The sequence below is a fragment of the Fringilla coelebs genome (genome assembly GCF_963513975.1).
Source record: "Fringilla coelebs genome assembly, chromosome: 3".
In the NCBI taxonomy this organism is placed as follows: Eukaryota; Metazoa; Chordata; class Aves; order Passeriformes; family Fringillidae; genus Fringilla; species Fringilla coelebs.
The window spans coordinates 97212115-97230887 of NC_140030.1; the positions used below are offsets into that span (position 1 = coordinate 97212115).

Genomic DNA, 18773 nt, shown 5'->3' on the forward strand with positions numbered 1-18773 from the left:
TGGGTTTAATTGAGATTAAAATATTTCTATACTGATAAACTAGAGTAACTTTGTTTATCCCACTATCTTCCTACAGGAAATAACAGCTGTGAAAACTGTGAAGCATCACTATGTGTGGACCTAATCAAGGCCATGAGGAGGACATGAAGCTGTGAAGCTTCCACCATACACAGCTCTTGGTCATTTATACCTCAGAGAGCTTTGTTGAATTTAGAAAAGGAAGATGAAGGAAAAAACCCTTGATTTTTATTATAGGTTTCATAATAAACAGCAGCAATAACAATGAAATGCTGGGTTTCCTTCACCTTAAGCAAAGGGCAGGAGGGAGGAAGTGGTGGCTGCAAAGAATCCTGTGCCCTTTGTTTTGTTTCTCCAGAGCTGTTTGACAACCTCTGATGAAACAGGTAGCTGTCCAAGCTGAAAGTGTGTTTCCAGCCCATTATATTGGTGATGAATCATAATTGGTTATTAAGGTGCTGCAGCTACTCTTTCTAAGAAATTTGAAGTAATTTTTACAATATTTCAAGCATTCAGGGACTTTTAAATAAACAAAACAAAACAAAACAAGACCATTTTAGTGAATATGAGAGTGCTATGCCTCCGTTTGGGGATCAAGGAAACAGAAGTAATTCAGATAAACCTTAGGGAACTGAGGAGGAAGCCAACGTGAGGAATGAATGTCAGTTTTATTGAACTGGCAGGCAGACTGTGAAATTCCATCTGAGGAGCTGGAAAGATGCAATTTTTTCAGCCTTATTGCATTCAAATTATGCAAGAGTAAATCATCTGTCCTTAATGTGACTCTGAGCAAGTGTAAGTGTGGCATGCTGTGCAGGAAGAAATATAGAAGCCATGAATTCTTTCTTACTTTGTGTCAGGTTGACAGGGCTTTTGTGTTGGTTTTTTAGAAAATCTTCTCTATGGGCAGTTGAAGGTGTGAAAAACATCAATACTTGTTTTAAAATTTAAAAAGTTTAATAGTAATGAATTAGTTATAAAAATAGTAATAAAAATTAGAGCAATAAGATTTGGACAATCTGAGTTAGGATAATAAAGGACAATAAATAGCAAAGAATTACACAGACATCTGGGTGCATTTTGCTCTCTCTGCTACACGAAAGCACACCTCATTAACAAGGATTAACTCATAAGAAATAGCTTGTTGCATATTCCTATATCTTATACATGATTCAAAAATTCTAAGGGTGTTTTCTGTTTATTGTCAACTTCCCCCCTCATCTTATAAATCACTGTTTTGGCTCCTTTAAGTCTGGTTCTTCCTGAGAAGGAGGCAACAATTTTTCTCTTGAGATCTTGGTGTCTTGTAGCTGTTATCTCTGTGTGAGGAATTTCTTGATTATCTTATCTATTCTTTGAGCTAGTTAGAAAAGTATCTTACATCCCATGGTTTCTATTTTAATATTATGTCATAGCATAAAACTATACTTACCACACTACTTCAAAGGATTAATACAGTACTACAAATTAATACAACATAACTTCCAACATAACACATATAGTATTCCTTTTAACATTTGTGAAGAGCCAAGCAAATAATATGCATTATTCACAAAGGACTTAATTTTAAAAATAATTTATAAAATGTTAAGATTTTTGATTCTGTGAGGCCAGTTCCTTTATCTGCATTGACTCAATAACAAATAAGCAGTTTTGAACAGTGTCCTGGATTACCAAGCAAATTGTATTTTATTTGCCATCTCTATGGCAGTTGCCTTCTGTTAAGTGGGCAGTTTTCCTCATCTCTTCCACAGCCACTCTTCCCTCCAGGGAGACATGTGCTGATAAGGGGCTATTGAATGTCACCCCATGACTGCTAAGAACTACAGCATCCCATTGTGAGATGCTCTGCCCAGAGGGAGGAGCCAAGCATTCTACCAGATATAATCCTGAGATTCTGGAACAGCTTCTCCACTGGATTTTCCCAGAGGAACAGCTACCTCTTCCACTGGATCTTCAGAGGAAAACTACACCCTTCTACGGGAAAGATCCCTGCTCCAACAGAGCCACACCTGCCACTCCAGGAGGACTGCAGCCACAATTCCAACTGGACTGCTACCAACACACTGACCAACAGGGTGTCAGGTTGTGTTCTGACTCTCAGTGCTGTTTTAGTTTGCTGCATTGTTTATTTTATCTTTTTATTTTCTTCCCTAATAAAGAACTGTTACTCCTGCTCCCATATTTTTGCCTGAGAGCCCCTTAATTTCAAGTTTATAACAATTCGGAAGGAGGGGGTTTACATTTTTTTTCCATTTCATGGGAGGCTCCTGCCTTCCTTAGCAGACACACCTGTCTTTCCAAACCAAGACAAACATTGACAATACATTACAGTTACATGGACTGTACTGATGACAGAGATATAAAACAGTAGAGCCAGTCTTTCTGAAAAAGAATTTTAATGTATTGTTCAGGCTTGGATTTCAAATCTGTACTTTATCTTAACAACTGACTCTAAGACAATAAACAAAGAAAAATAAATAGAACACCAAAACTTGATCAGAACTGCTGCCTGTCATGTTCTGAAATTGTCAGAACGCCAGTGATTGCGGTTTTTCACATGCAATACTTTCATCCCGCTGCTCCTCCCGCACCCGCCGCTCCCCATCGGCGCTAGCGGTATTCGGCGCATCGATTGCTCTGGGCGCGGCTTTTCCGCCTGCGCTGCGTTCCGGCAGGACGGGAAGTGCAGGCCGCCATCGAGAGCAGAGGCTGGGCAGGAGAGGGGAGCTGACGAGAGGTGAGGGGCTCTGGGAGCCGGGGTCTAGGACCTGGGATCCAGGTGGGAGCAAGAAGGGGCTAGCTCGGGGCTCCCTCTCTGGAGTTCCTGTCCTGCCGTCGCAGCCCTCTTCCGCCGGAAAAGGGCCGGAGCGGGGCGCGTGTGTGGCCTACGGGCGGGCAGACATATAGACAGACAAAGCGCCCCCCACTCGCGGTGCCGCTGCCTGGGGTTGCGGGGTGTCGCCGGCGTTGGCAGCTGTCGCGGCCGGGGGTTCGCTAACGCCTCTTCTGTGTGCTCTGCCCGCAAACAGTTCGCAGGTGCCGCCGAGAATGGACATCAGGCCGAACCACACCATCTATATCAACAACATCAATGACAAGATCAAGAAGGAAGGTACGAGTGGCTGCCGGTCGCTTCTGGTTGTCCAGTGAAACCTGGTCATTCTATTTCACACGGCACTTGTCTTACAAAGGGGCTTTTAGGAATTCCGGGATGTCTCTGAAATTCTGAGCAGGAGATCATTATCCGAGCTCTAGGCAAACGCTTTCTTGTAATGAAACAGTAGCTAAAGCAAACAAATGCACCTCCCACTAGATCAGGTTGCTGAGATCTCCCTACAGTCCAGTCGTGAACGCTTTTAGGGATGGGGAGTCCACAGCCTCTCTGGGAAACCTGTTCCAGTGCCTCACCAGCCTGACAGTAAAGGATATTTTCCCAATATCACATCTAAGCCTCCTCTCAGTTTGAAGTCATTATCCCTTGTCCTGTCACTCCAAGCCCTTGTAAATAGTCCTTCTCCATCCTGTAGGCTCCCTTCAGGTACTGGAAGGCCATAGATTACTCCTAAGCCTTCTCTTTTCGAGACTGAGCAACCCCAAATCTCTCAGCCTTTCCTCATAGGAGAGGTTCTCCATTCCTCTAATCAACTTGGTGGTCTCCTGGCTTTGCACCCACAGCTCCATGTCCTTCCTGTGCTGGGCACCCCAGATCTGGATGCAGCCCTGCAGGTGGGGTCTCACCTGAGCGGGGCAGAATCCTTTTCCTCACAGGGTGCTGCCCACTCTGCTTTGGATGCAGCCCAGGACATGGTTGGTTTCTGGTTTGTGAGTGCGCATGTCCAGCCCCTTCTCCACCATCACCCCAAGTCTTTCTCAGTGCTGCTCTCCATCTGTCCATCCCTCAGCCTGGGTTGATACTAGGGGTTGCCCTGACCGAGGTTTTGTAAAATCTCGTAGAATTGCCATGGGTTAAATACAGGGTGTTAAACTACCTGTTAAGATTACAAATTACTTTCTATTTTAATACAGGTTTTAAAGTAATTTTTAGGGAAAGTGTTTTGATAGAACACCTTTTTTTAATTAAAAAACATATAGTTAATATAGTTAGTCAGGAGCAGGTGGAGAAAGTGACAGCGGACTGGTATTACCATGTCTCAGTATCAATAAAGAAGAGGCAGCATTCTTATATTGCTAAAATAGTTCAAATGTAAGGGTTTTGTGTTAGAATGATTACACAGTACAGATTATTTATTTAGCTTGATTTGGATAGTACTGAGGTTTAATTTGGCATGTATTCAGGTTATTGTAGATAATTAAAGTAAATCCAATGCAGCCATAAGCTGCAGTAGTCTCATACAAAAATAATTTGGATCCAAAATATAACTGAGAAAATTGATGAAATAGTTACAACCAAAATTTACAACTTTTTTTAGCCTTTAGGTAGTTACTATTTTGCTTCATTCTTGTTTTGCATCATATCTCTTTACTGCTGCTTGTTTCAGTTTTGTTTTTCTTATCAGTCTGAGATGGCTGTTATGCATCATACTTGATTGTGCGAGAGAGTGTGTGTGCATGAATGGATGAAAACGTGTTTTTCCTTACCTTTATGTAATTGTGATTCCCTTGGAATGGTAGAATAGATGGCATCACAGCTTCTTCACTACCTGAATCCTTGAAGTATGAAACCAAATGTTGCACACCAGTTTACAAAACCTGGACAAATAAACTTGTAATGATGTAACAGTTTTGACAAACTCATGTACTCCCTGTGTGTGCTAAAGCTTCTAAAAAACATTGTTCCCAAAGGACAGCAGACTCAGTAGAAGTGGAAATTTGCATGTAATCTGTTATAATCGGTTTTCTCCTTTGGTCCCTAGAGCTGAAGAGGTCCCTGTACGCATTGTTCTCGCAGTTTGGTCATGTGGTCGACATTGTGGCTTTAAAAACTATGAAGATGAGAGGACAGGCATTTGTTATATTTAAAGAGCTTGGATCATCTACCAATGCTTTGAGACAGCTACAAGGCTTTCCGTTTTATGGGAAACCAATGGTAAGTTATTTTGTTACCTTTGTAAAGTAGAAAAGTACCCTGATGGGGTATTTTTCAGTATTTTGGTACTTGCACCTTGGGAATGAACTCTCCTATGTAGTTGTTACCAAAGGATTACTCAGGTCACATCCTGATGAGTATCTGCATTTGTGCAAGCTGGAGGGATGCTGAAGAGACTGCAGTTACAACACACACACTTTGAACTTAACTTGGGGGACCTTTTGTTTTTCTATGCTGGATTAAAGTTTTTAAGATGTTAAATGCTTTCATTTTACTCATCATGTCTTCCATTGAAGCGGTTAAATTAATTCTGTAATATTATTGAAATTAGATTAGTTTTCAGTTACTTTATGTAGAATAACATTAACTACTCTTAGATTGGTAATGAACAGCTGGAATGTGATGCTTCCTTTTTGAGGTAACAGTGAGAAGGGTGAAGCTCTTCAGTTTGCTTTCCAGATGTGACCAATCTTTTTTTTTTTTAATTGATGTCTAGTTCTGCTTGACAGTAGATCACCAAACCAAGTAACTGTACTTCAGTATAACTTCAGTGAAGCAAATACAGTGCTGATAGATAGAACATGATTTAGTAATGTGCTTCATGATATACAGAGTAGCAAAACAGTTGACCTGCTTTGTTCTTGTCTGCTTGGACAATTAAGCATCTCTTAATTCTGCAACTGTTGGTGAGGTGTAACAATACATGCAAATGGCCTACAACTTCAGCAATGGATGGGTACAATTCTACTGGCTTTCATCTTATGGCTTTGAGCACTGAAGAGAGCAGTCATGCTGCTGAGCCTCAAGTTATTTGCCTTAACACCTTAGATTCTCTTATTAAATCCTTAACACAGAATTTTGCAAACTCAGTCCGCCGTTTATCATTAAGGAGTTTTGTGCACAGTAGAACTCAATAAGAAATAAAAAGATTGAGGCTTCATAAGCTTTCAAATGTACTTCCATCTTTGGACCTTGCCTGCAGCCTGTATACTCTAAGCACTAAAACAAAAAGCATTAAAAAAATCTTAAGCTGTTGTGTAGTTTTGTATTGAAGTAGTCTGTGATAGGAAAAACAATAGGTTTGTGTGCATAAATAATAATGTTGCACACTGGTATAGTTATACCGGCATCTGCTTAACCTTCAGCTGTGGGGGGCCTTTGTCAAAAGAACAGCAGCATTTATGCAATCCATTTGGGATTAAGGTGGATACTTGCCTTTTCTGTTTAAGGCGTTTGGGTTTTGCTGAATTTATGTTTCTGCAGAGATCTGAGAAATCACTTTAAAACTTAACTCCCTTTAAAATAGGACTGAAAATTCATAGTTTTAATAGACGCTAGTGCTGATTTTCTCAGATGTCCTCTATGTAGCTCAGCTGTATCTCTCTGTAGGTGCTCCCTTGACAGATGTTAAAAAGATTTAGTTAGATAAATGAAGTTCTGATTTCAATGAGATGAAGTTAGTAATTTGGATATTAGGGGTTTTTTTAGACTTCTGTAATTGTGTTGAGAAAAAACTATGGGAATTGGTTACTCTATAAGTGTACCAACACTTTATAGCAATGTTTTTAATATAAAAAGTTTCTGCCAAAAAAAAGTGTAAATACACAGTTAATGTAAGTGGCGCAAAATGTTCAGTATTATTAACTGTAGAATATACTCTGTTTTTCTTTTTTCTTTTAAAAAGCGTATTCAGTATGCAAAAACAGACTCTGATATCATTTCTAAAATGCGTGGAACTTTTGCTGATAAGGAAAAAAGAAAGGAAAAGAAGAAAGCCAAAACTCTGGAACAGTCAGCAAACACACCAAATAAAAAGGTTATCCAGGTAAGCTGCTTCTCTGTTCAGAAAAAACCCCACAACATAAACCCGAACAAACAAACAAAACAAACAAAAAAAAAAAACCAAAAAAACCACAAAAAGCACCATTAAAAAAAAAAACCCACACAAAAGCTATTCTAAATATTTTTTTTAGGACTTGATGTTGTCTTTTGTTGCTTTTCCACTCCCTAAATTTGGGTCTGTTGATTATCTAGAGCTCTTGAGCATTTACTAGAAGTTGAAGGAAAAGGTGCTGGTTATGTAGTCCTTGCTGTTCCTTTTTTTTTCCTCCTTTGCTATTACTGGATGAAAATAAAGATGGAGGGCAAAGGTACAACAAACCAAAGTAGAAACTAGCCTCTTAAGAAAAGGAAACAAAAGGAGAATGTGCTTATCTTTAGTACTGGCTTCAAGTGCTCAACCAGCTCTTCTCTTCAGTGTTTTAATTCCATGTTGCCTAATAAGGATAGAAGAATGGTAAATGAGAACAAGACAATTCATTTATGTTAGATATTAAATGTTCCATGTTAGAGTAACAGGAGTTAGGTTGGAATTTATCTCCACTAAGGGTTGGCTTGTCAAAAATAACAACATTTAGTAGCTTTTGTGCTGGAGTATAGCAGAAAACATGAAAGCACCTGACCAGATCCCCCCAGTTTATATATTGGACATGATACTCTGTACTATGGAATGTACTGGTCAGCTTTCCTGGCTCCCTCCTGGCTTCTTGTGCACCTACTCACTAGCAGAGCATGGGAAACTGGAAAGTCCTTGATACAAACTGATGTTATTTCTTTTGATTGCCTGGTTTTGGAGCCAGGGAAAATTCACAGGATTTGTTCCCTTTGGGAAGTATCTCATAGGTACCAAATGTTCTTGAATTGCAGCTCAAAAAAACCTTTAACATATGTCTTAAATTGTAGAGAAATATAGTAATATGTGCTTGTTTATTTCTAATGGAGCACCTTTGTAAAACTCTTTTGTAAAACTATTTGTTAGGGAGCAACACAGAATTCGGCCAGTGCCCCAGGGACTACACCACAGAATCAGGTAATTTTTTTTATTTTTAGTACTAAAAGCACTAATGTTTATAATTATTCTCTGTGAATAATAGTTTGTTACACATGAAAACTTGAGGATATATTTTACAGCTTTGTTTTTGTCCTATGAGACATTTGTCTAACAGCTACATGACAGTAAACAAACAAAACAAATCCCTTTTTTACTATATCTGGCTGACAGGAAATGAGAATCTGCAGTTTCTCATTACTATACAGAAAACAGCACTATTACAAAATCATACTGGATTCTTAAATTTGGACTGTTCTTAGTATCAGTTGAAGGATTCTTAATTTTTTTTTCATTGCTAATAAGTTCCCTTTAACTTTCTTTTTTCTGGCAGCAGATAAAGAAAAGGAAGACAACATGGGATGCCAAAATATCTGCCTAAAAGCCTTATTTGAGGAGTTTGGGGGTTCTCTGCTCACTTTTTTTTTTTCCTCACAAGTGTCTTGTTTTCCAAAGGATTGTGTGGAGATGTAGGAATAACTCCCTACACTTCATTCATCTTGTCTGCTCAGTGACCTTCTAAATGATTCATGTTAGAAGTGGTAAAGAGCCAGGATTTGCAGGAGAGCAAGTACCATAGAAGAATATCTTTGCCTGCCCTGCATCTTTCTTGAGTACTGCCATTGTATACATAATCAACAGGGGAAAAGGTCTTGCTCCCTGGATTTTCAGACACAATATGTGCATGTCAGTTTGCATCAAAGCACAGCACTGGGTGTTTGGGTATTTCTTTGAACATCAGAAGTTTATTTTCTAATGGCACTAACTGGAATATTTCCATCAGTAGAAGGAGATTGTTCTGCTGAGGTTTTTTATTTGGCTCTGCTTTGAGAATGTTTGAAGTTGGGGTGTCCAGTTTATTTTTAGATTTATAATTTACTTGACGACTTGAAGATTCTAGTATCAGCAAATGACTACTCAGCCTTGTCTGTGGTGAGTGGTTACAAATTCATATTAGCAGGCAAATCTGTTAGAAGACTAAAGCTCTGAATCTAAAGGGGTTTCTAATTACGACATTTTAATTGAGCTCTGTAATAAAACCATGTGGATTTTGTGAGTTTTGATTGCCCAGAGATACTCAGTATTTTGGTTGTACTGCATGAAAACAGGGCTTGGCTACCCTCTGCTTTCCGTAAGGATGTGAGTCCTTCATGCATTCTACCACTGCCTTACAGGTGTCTTGAATAGCACTGCAGCCAGTACTCTGGCACCTGGGTGCAGAGAGTACTGTAGTGTCTGCTCTTGACTAGTTGAGTTTAAATTTGACATCTAAGACAGTATGGTATTGTGATTTTTGTGGAAGTAAGAACCTCTCCAAATTAATATATCTGTGTAAAAGAACGAAGGGACTCTGTCTGCATATTGATAACGGTGTGGTGAAGCCCAGATAGTTTTGCTCATAACATTCTAAGGAAATGTGAGTCTTGGTTCAAATAATCATGCAGACAGATGCAAAGGAACTGTATGCAACTATGTATAGTCTGCTGAGCTTTGATCTTCTGTTCTTGCAGGTGCCTGATAACCCACCAAACTATATCCTTTTCCTTAATAATTTGCCTGAGGAAACAAATGAGATGATGCTGTCCATGTTATTTAATCAGTAAGTTTTGAATAGAAATGATTTCTCCTTTGACTTCTTCTGTAATCTGTGTGTGTTTTCTCAGTTAACAAGCTCACTTTTTAGAAATAAGAGTTTCTTCTGAAGGTATTTCAGCTTTTTGCCTTACTGCCAAGGTTACAGATGTCAGTTCTGATGACTTGGTTCAGAAAGCAAATCTGATCTTTTTTGTACTGGTTTTGATTGTGTGATTTATCTGCTATCAATTTGCATTAGATTCAAGCTGGTGACTGTAATACTAAAGTCCATAGGACAGCAGGAGCAGTTTTAAAGCTAGTTAGATTGCTTCTGTATGTGTACAGCTCTAATTAAACTGCTTCCACATAATATTTCTTAATTGAGACATAATTCTAAGGATAGAACATGTAAAACCCTTCAATTTAAATCTTTCATGAGCAATAACTATTGCACTAGTAGATGCTTCTGATAAGAAGCTACTGAAAAGAGATATATTATTGAGCTAAGAAGTATTTTTTGACTCTCACCTTATTTTAAAGGTTTCCCGGATTCAAAGAAGTACGCTTAGTACCAGGGCGCCATGACATCGCATTTGTGGAATTTGAAAATGAGAACCAAGCAGGGGCTGCTCGAGATGCTCTCCAGGGATTCAAGATCACTCCATCTCATGCCATGAAAATCACTTATGCAAAGAAATAGCTATATGCTCCTATAAAGGACTTCTGTGGATATGTGTTTTTTTTTAAAACACTGATACTCTGGGCTGCTTGCATGTTTGCTATTCTCTGCGGAAAACATAAGACTCAAATAGAATTTCCACAATGACCAGGGCACGTGTAAAATTTCCACAGATCAGCCAGGTAGTAACTTTTTCTGTTGAAATACTAATTTTTATAAAATAAAATATAAATATGCTGTTTTCAAGCCATGTTTTTTTCTCAAGTCTGTCTCATTATTGATTAGCCTTGCAGGGCATTATTCAGTTCAAGAGCTTTTAAGGTGACCCTTATTTCTCAGAGGTGAGTGCTAAAAATAGCTTTCTTTCCAGAGCAAAAGTATGATCAGGGATGCTGAATGCCAGCATATTCAGAATAAATACAGCATTCAACCTCATTATCAAGGGGACAGCTGTTTTTCACTTAGGAAATACAGCTTATCATTAGTGGTTTTTCTCCCCAGGTATAGTTAGAAATTGATTATAGTTTGCAGTAATGCAATTCAGCTTGGTTTTGTCTTGGTGGCTGGCAGTAGAAACAAGTCCTGAGAGGAAACATCAAAGTTTCAGATTTTTAGCCAAGCTTTTCCAAAATACATGACCCAATGCTTCTGGGTTTCTCAAGGTTTGATTTACTTTATTTTTTCTCATATGTTAAAAACTCTATAGGTTTTGTGTGACATGTCTGTATTTTAATGCTTATTTTCATATCTGTTACAGCAAAACACTGCCCATGGTCAGACCTTCAAACTATGGCAGTGGTGTTAAGATTTGTTAAAGAGAGAAGAATTTTTTTTTTTTTTTTAGATTTTGTTGGAGGTTAGGATTTTTTCTTTTTTTCCCCTTTCTCTCAGGGAATTTTCTCCCACCTGTTGCCTAACAGATAATAACGACCAGTACTTAAGAGAGACAAAAGAAGTTGTCAGCATGGGGAGAAGGGTTGCAGCCTCTTAGCTGGGGGCTTTTCTCTTGGGAAGAGCAGAGACACTGTGGGAGGAGTTGAGCTGCAGGCTACTGCGGGAGAATTCACTGCCACTGCGGTGTCCAGCCCAGCACCAGTTACAATAATTTGGAGGGAAGAGGCTCATATTTTCCATTCCAAGGGAAATTCCTGCTTTTCTCAGCAGACACCTGTCTTTCAAACCAATGGGAAAATGCCAATTTTCAAACAGATGTGAAATTAAAAAAAAAAAATTAGTTTCACTACTGTATTTTTACTGAAGAGTGTGTAAAATTGCTTAAGGGGTGGACTAGGTCTGGGGGTGTAGTACCCAGCTCCATTCAGAGTTTTTTTTACTCATGTGGCACACCCTTGTAACAGCACTGTGGAGCAAAGAGGTGCCAGTCCATCTGTTAGTGGCAGTGTTGGATTATAGCCCACACCTGTCAGTATCCTGTTACAAATCCACTGTTTTCAGTGGTTTTTTTGTTTTTTTCTGAATATTGCTTAAGTTCCTGGCAGACTTTCTGGAAGTCAGAGGTGGAGAAATTCCTCTGTGTTTACAATAGCCCGAGCGGCTGGTATTCAGCTGTGATACAGGGAAATCCTCTTTATAATTCCTCATAGTTTAAACTCTGGCTGAGTGCATCCTACTTGTCCTCACTTCTGAAGGTTACTGGGGTAGCTATTGGCTACAAAAGCGGTTAGGTCTCAGTTCTGGTGCAGAACAGAGAAATTCCTCACTAGAAAGTTTCATAGGAGAAAAAACTTTTTGTTCCTTCAGACTTCTAGAGGATTTTGAAAGCCTGAGTGAAATATGAGTTTGCTGTTCCAATGAATGGCTTCTTGGTGGTGGTGTAGCTGACAACACATTCTTGTTTTCTCTTCGGAAAGAGTAACATGGTTTTGTGTAATCAAAATGCAGCTAGCCTGACACCTGAGATGCTCTTTAGGCAGATTACAGCACTTCGTGCTACAAATGGTAAAATTTCTAGCGCTGGTCATGTAGATTCAGGATAGTTTAATATAGTGTACAGTATATGTTCATGGTTATGCCGGGCAAACTCTTAATTTACTTGTATCTTATTTGACATGCAAATAGATCTTCACAATGTTCCACACACTGTGCTTTGAAAACTCTGCAAGGAGATGTAATAAAAAAAGTATAGGCCGTCTGCATTAGGGATATCAGTAAATATCCTCATCTTCAAATTTATATTGCTCCTTAAAAATGATAATCACTGGTGATTCAAAGGACAAGACAGTTCTTAAAGGGACAATGTAATCATTCCTGGGGAAAGTTTCGAATAAAAGATCGTAGCAGTATGAAAAACAATAGAAAAAGTAGAATCTGCAAAGTCACTACAATGTCTAATGTGTCATCCCCCTTACACTATATAGGGAAATATGCAGAGTTGTCAAAACTTCTTCATTTGAGCTGTAGCCCCTTCTCAGGACAGTGCAAGTGTAGAGGTGAAGAAATGCATGGAGATGCATAGACTTTACCCAAGTAGAGAGAGATCTGTAATTGTTTTCCATTTCTGTTTTAGACCTGTTTCTCATGTCTTTTTCTAAATCTGACTTCTCACTATGTTGCCATTCCCGCTCAGCATATTACTAAAATTAGTGGGGTTTGTGGAAAGAGATGCTGAATGTTAGAACCTGGATTTAGTTTTCGGGGCACATGGGATATTCGGCTTCAAAGATGTAGCAGTAAATGTTTGAAATAATTGGGTCATGAAAATATCTGTCGCAGTGTGAGAAACGCTCTCAGAGATCACTACTGTACCTCAAAGCAAGAACAACATTGTAAATGTAGGAATTTACTAACAGATAGTGCTACTTGATACCAATGGGAGTGAAAAAACTGTACCTAAAGGGAGAAGTGGGAGATGTCTGGACCCTCAAAAGACCTGAGAAAAGCAGACCTGACATGGGAGATGGCCCAAGCAGAGGTAACAAGGCACAGATGCTGCAGCTTGTACCTTCAGAAACACAGCCATCTTATATTTAAATTCAAGTTTCATCCCTGCACTCTCTGATCAGTAGGAGATATCTTCATTTAGTACATTTGAATGGGTTCTTCTTTCACAAGCTTGCATCATTTCTTTGTGAAATGTGAAAAGCACCAATCACTTGTTTTAAAATTACTTGTTTCAAATTTTAAAATTTAAATTGCTTCACAATTTACTTGGTTTAAAATTTTAAGTTTAATAGTAATAAAATAGTTATAAAAATAGTAATAAAAAATTAAAGCAATAAGAATTTGGACAATCAGAGTTAGGACAATAAAAAGCAAAGAATTATGGATGTCCTTTTTTTGCACTCTGCCAAAAAAGCACACACTTTGCTAACAAAGTATTAACCTTTAAAAGCAATACCCTGTTGCATATTCATATCTTACATACATGATGCAAACATTCCCTTCAAACTAGGCAATTTTTTGTTTATTGTCAGCTTCCCCCCACATCTTGTAAATCAATCGCCTTGATCCCCACAAAGTCGTGCTTTTCCCAATAAGGAGGCAATAGTTTTTCTCTTGAGATCTTGGTGTCTTGTTGCTGTTATCTTTATGCAAAGAATTTCTTGATTATCTTATCTAGTTCTCGAGCTAGTTACAAAAGGTATCTTACATCACATAGTTTCAATTTTAATATTATCTTATAGCCTAACAACTGTATTTACTACACTATTTAAAGGAGATTAGTACAGCATAACTTTCTGAGGTAATGCATATAGTATTCATTTTAATATTTGTGAAGAGCCAATCATATAATATGCATTTTTCACATGAAGCTTATCCCAGCAACTGTAACTTAGGCCACCTGGGTCGTTGCACTTTGTGTTGCAAAGACAGATTTAGTTACATTTACATAGTGCAATATCACATTGTTCCAAGCTATCGATGTATACCCTGAAAGCTCCCGTTTTTAGCTAGCTCAAGGCTCTTCTTCTTATGCTGCTTTTTGCAGCAGACAGATGCTTGGATTTTTCTGTCAACTTGGGACAAAAGCTCAGAGTATAAGGGCCAGAGTGTTGTGCTTTTCAACAGGAAAAGCTGCACATACAGAGAAAGCCTTATGTCATTAAACCTAATTGATAGAGAGAAGCCAGCAGAATATCTGTCCCTAAGGCATTACTACCTTCTTCCCTGAGACAGACATGGGTCAAGCATGGGACAGGCATGCAAAAACAAATTCAATGTGCTTTCACTAGCTTGTGGTTTGTTTATGCTGTAGACTTGTAAGCAGATGTCATGTGTTTTTAAGGTCTTGAACAGCCATCTTAATTTTTAATACAGAATTCTGTTCAAAGCATTGGTTTTTTGCGTTTTGATTTTTTTTTTCTTTTGTTTTAAGCATGAGAGGCGAGTGCAGGAGAAAGTAGTTATTCAAAGTGCCCTGGGATAATCAATAATGTCATCCTATTCCATATCTATCTGTACCAAAAAATTGTTACTGTCTTTTTAAGACCCTGCAGCTGCGGACCTTGTGTGTGTGACAGGGCTGTCAAAGGCATTTTCAAAATCAGTCCTCCCAGGCAGCTTCCTGCATTTTGCAGCATGGCATTTGCTTCACTGTGTCATAAATGAATTGACTCCGCAGCCAAATTAAAAAAAATTGACAAATATTTATTAATTACAAATTGAAAAAAATATGCCACAGCCAAGACAGCGTCAACTCCGGAAATTGGTGCTGGGTGAACCTGGATCCGACTGACAGAGTGCCAGCGTTTCACGGAGGTTCACCCCGATCGATCGCTTCATGCGGCCTGCTTATATACTCTATATTCTCCCCGAGGCCTGCATAACTCAGGATGTCTCTTGTGTTAGTTCCTTTGTAGAGTTTGAACACAGGGATGGAAAGATTCACTCCTTAGTGAATGGTCGAGAGAATCGACATTCATGGCCCGGGAGGGAGGCTCCTTTCATAAGCTAAAGACTTGATGTTATCTTTAGCATGTTCCGGGAACTGCTTGAATAGAAATGAGACCCTGCTCCGGGACATGTGGTGGAGCAATGTAATATTTTATGCATACATATATTTACTAACAGCATGAATTAATCACTCATATATAACAACTGGTTGTTTGGTCTTTGCTTAGACAGAGGTTTTTCTTTCCTTTTGGGGATCTCTTTTCATTTTGGTTTTTTTTTTCCCCATCTCAGAGAGAGTGCAGTTAGCAGGTTTGAGCTGCCTTGGGGCGTGTTCTATGGGTGTCTACCAGTTGCCAGGGCTCCAGCAAGCCAGTCCAAATCGATTGGCTGCCCGCTCCAAGAGAGACGGCTACAGCAGCAGAACCCCTCTCTTTATGGCAGCTTTGGCTTCACAACCATAGCTGTCCACGAAGACTGCATTTTGAATAAGAAACTATTTCAAAGTGAATTTGACAACTCCACAGGCAGCAGAAAAAGCCAGAGAGTTCCCGGGGCCAGGCCACCCCATGCCAGCACCGACAGACTGGTCCTTTTCCCCTCATCCCACAGTCACAAGTGCAGAGCACAGCAACAGCAGCAGAACCTGCGAACAGGAGGAAGCAGCAGGCAGACCCCACAGGAGCTGGCAAGTCTTCGTCTGCTGCCAGAACTGCTCTGTAAAGCTCCTGCCCTCCCAAGAAGGATGTGATAGCATCTTGTCCCTTTGTCCTACAAGCCTGAGGCTGTCCCTGCCTTGTGCCATCTCAGGAAAGGCTATTTCTGGCATTTTGGGACTCTCTTTTCACCTTTGGGATTTATGAAATTTTAGCTGTTTTGAATCTAGCAATTATTTACTTTTTTCCTTGACTGTTGGCATTCTGTTCATCAGTAAACTGTTATTTTTTCACCTATGTTATTTTTTCGCTTGTATGTCACTCCTTAATGGTGGAAAGGGATGGATTGGAATCAAGGGGGAGGTTTCACTAATTTTGGGGTGCCCATATTTTTACACTGTCTTAAACCAAGACACAAAGATAGTTTGAACAGCCATGGAAGAAAAATTACTAATTCTGTGGTTCAGGCTATTAAGCTGGGTCATCCTTTGATATGTGCTGAGGTATGTGTGTGTATAAAGGCATAATGTGCTGCTGAGCAAATTTAGGTTGTATTTTCACTGATGTGTGTTAAACACACTTGGGCACCAGAAAAAAACTGAGTTCTCTGGAAGCTTATACAATTCCTGAGTAAATCTTAGTGGGTGTTGACTGTTTCTGGAGTTGCTTCAAATTGCCTGAATGGGACCAGTAAACACAAAGAGTCTGGCAGGGCCATTCTGGAGTTTTATCAGAAAAGTGCTTTAGCATTAGTATCTAGTTTATAGAGTTCATGAAGAGGGGAAAATATGTAGCAGAAAAATGCTTATTTAGGTTCTTCTTGCGAACATAGATATTGATTTTTTTCCCACTTTCTGCCTGTCAACTAAATACTCCTATAGCAAGGCTATTAGCTGTCCAGAGGAGGTCAAGGTGAACAAAATCAGACCTTGACCTGTCTACTGTTTTGTTCCTTGGCCTTGCATTGCTAGGCCTACAATTCCTTTGCTGTTCCTTGCCATTTCTACCCAATCTTGCACTTCCTTGCCATTCCTGACTATCCCTTCCTTTGTATTCCTGACCATCGTGACCATCCCTTGTCCTTCTTATTACTCATTGCCTTGCATTGAGTTGTTCACCCATCCCACACCTTGACTTCTCTACTGCTTTTTTCCTGGCTTTGCTGTGTTTTGCCTGCTCCTCTTATGATGCTCATTGCCTTCAGAAACTCAGAAAGGAGCTTAGAGAAGATTTTCCATTCCTCAACAGTGCAGAGTCTCTGCAAGTCATGTCATCAAGGAACAAGGTGGCTCAAGTCAGATTGTAGAGCTGAAAGCCACCTAGATGCCCTTGGATATTGCTGAGCAAGAAATGCGGTAAACAATCAATCTCTGCACTGGCTTGTGGACGGTAGCAAAAGCTCTCTGGGGGTGGCTGGCACCATGGAAAAAGGCCAGTTTCAGAACAGAGGAAACCACGCCTGGATAGGCTGCTGCAGTGTGGCAAGATACCTCTGCCTGGGTAGCAAAGCTGACTGTGAAAGTCCACCGTGCACCCAAGAGCCTGGCTAATGAGGAGCATTGAAACAATGAACAGGTGGATCAGGCTGCCAAGATTAAAGTTCCACAGGTAGATCTGGACTAGCAACACAAGGAAGAGTTTTTCTAGCTTGGTGGGCCCACGATGCCTCAGCTCATCAGGGAAGAGATGCACCATACCGATGGGCTTGTGATCCACTGTGGACTTAACTACAGATACTATATCCCAAGTAACCCCAGATTGTGAAATGTGCACTGCAGTCAAGACCAAATGGGTGAAGCCCAGGTGGTCTGGGGGTCAGTAGTCTAAACATAAATATGGGGAGGCCTAGGAGATCAATTCTATCATGCTGCTGCAAACCTGCCAAGGCTTACATCGTGACAATGGTAGAAGGTGCTACTGGATGGCTGTAGACTACCCTGTGCCTCATGCCACTGCCTGGAACACCATCCTGGACCTTGAAAAATAAATCCTCTGGTGAGTCAGACAATGGGACTCATTTCAAAAATAACCTTATAACCTAGCTAAAGAGCTAGGTATTGAGTGGCAAAGCAAGGGATGCTTGGGAATGGTAAGGAAATGGGGGTGGGTAGGACAGGCAAGGGAAGGGACGAAAAAGGCAAATCAAAGCAAGGCTAGAGAAGAAAGCAGTAGGCAGGTCAAGGTGGGGCATGCAATGTAATGCAAGGCAAGGGAGGGGTAGCAGGGAAGGAAAGGAAAGTGTTGGCTTTGCATGTCAAAGCAAGTTAGGGGCAAGGTAAGACAAGAAGAGTCCTAGGAGGAGCAGGCATGGCAAGGCTCCTAAGACCGCTGCTGAAAAACCCAGCCCTCCCTGGGACACCCAATGCAGCAGATATTTGAAAAGGAGGGGAAAAGGCAAGCTTGGAGTGGAAAAGGAGAACACAAATACACCAGCCTTTAAAAAACCTTCACATTGCAAGAGTGGGAACCAGTCACATTAACTCTTTTCTTGCTTTTTGTGATGACATAAATATGAAGTAAAAGCACATTAAACACAATGCAGAGCTAGGATTTTACAGGTCTTCATTTTAACAATCTAGATGACAAATGTCTCTTCCCACACTAACACCCAGCCCAGTTTAAATCCATCCTTAGCCCGACCCTTCCTCTTCTCCCATTTCCCACCACCCTCTGCTCAGGGCTTTGCACCTCACTCTTTCCTCCTGCAGTGGCATCACACCAGAACACAGCAAGGTTTTGGCTGGCAGTCATGCTCTCTCCAAGTTGATCTTACCAGGAACTCTTCTGCTTTTCATTGCGCTAGCCACAACAACATTTGCTCACTACAATAAAATCTTCCACAATGAACTGCAGGTGCAAGGGAAAAAGTGCTGCCCAGCAATATTTTTCAGCCTTAGGAAAAATAAATACTTTCTACCATTTGGATCCTGTTCCAGTGCTCCAGAACCAAATCAATCTGCTTTGGCTCTGAAAACATCAGCACCGCCAAACTCAGCTGCCAGCATGAAATACCTCACTGTTTCTACCCCCCTGTCCCTCACACCCTGCTCTGTCATG

General features: G+C 40.2%; 1 protein-coding gene across 1 annotated transcript; it reads left to right on the forward strand.

Annotated features, from left to right (window-relative positions):
- Positions 1-2685: 2685 nt before the first annotated feature.
- On the forward strand, positions 2686-10459 carry SNRPB2 (small nuclear ribonucleoprotein polypeptide B2). Its single transcript, XM_084202478.1, has 7 exons — positions 2686-2758; positions 3051-3133; positions 4896-5068; positions 6753-6893; positions 7887-7937; positions 9467-9555; positions 10071-10459. The coding sequence occupies exons 2-7, from the start codon at positions 3070-3072 to the stop codon at positions 10228-10230; spliced, it is 678 nt and encodes a 225-aa protein (XP_084058604.1). The 5' UTR covers positions 2686-2758; positions 3051-3069; the 3' UTR covers positions 10231-10459.
- Positions 10460-18773: the final 8314 nt, after the last annotated feature.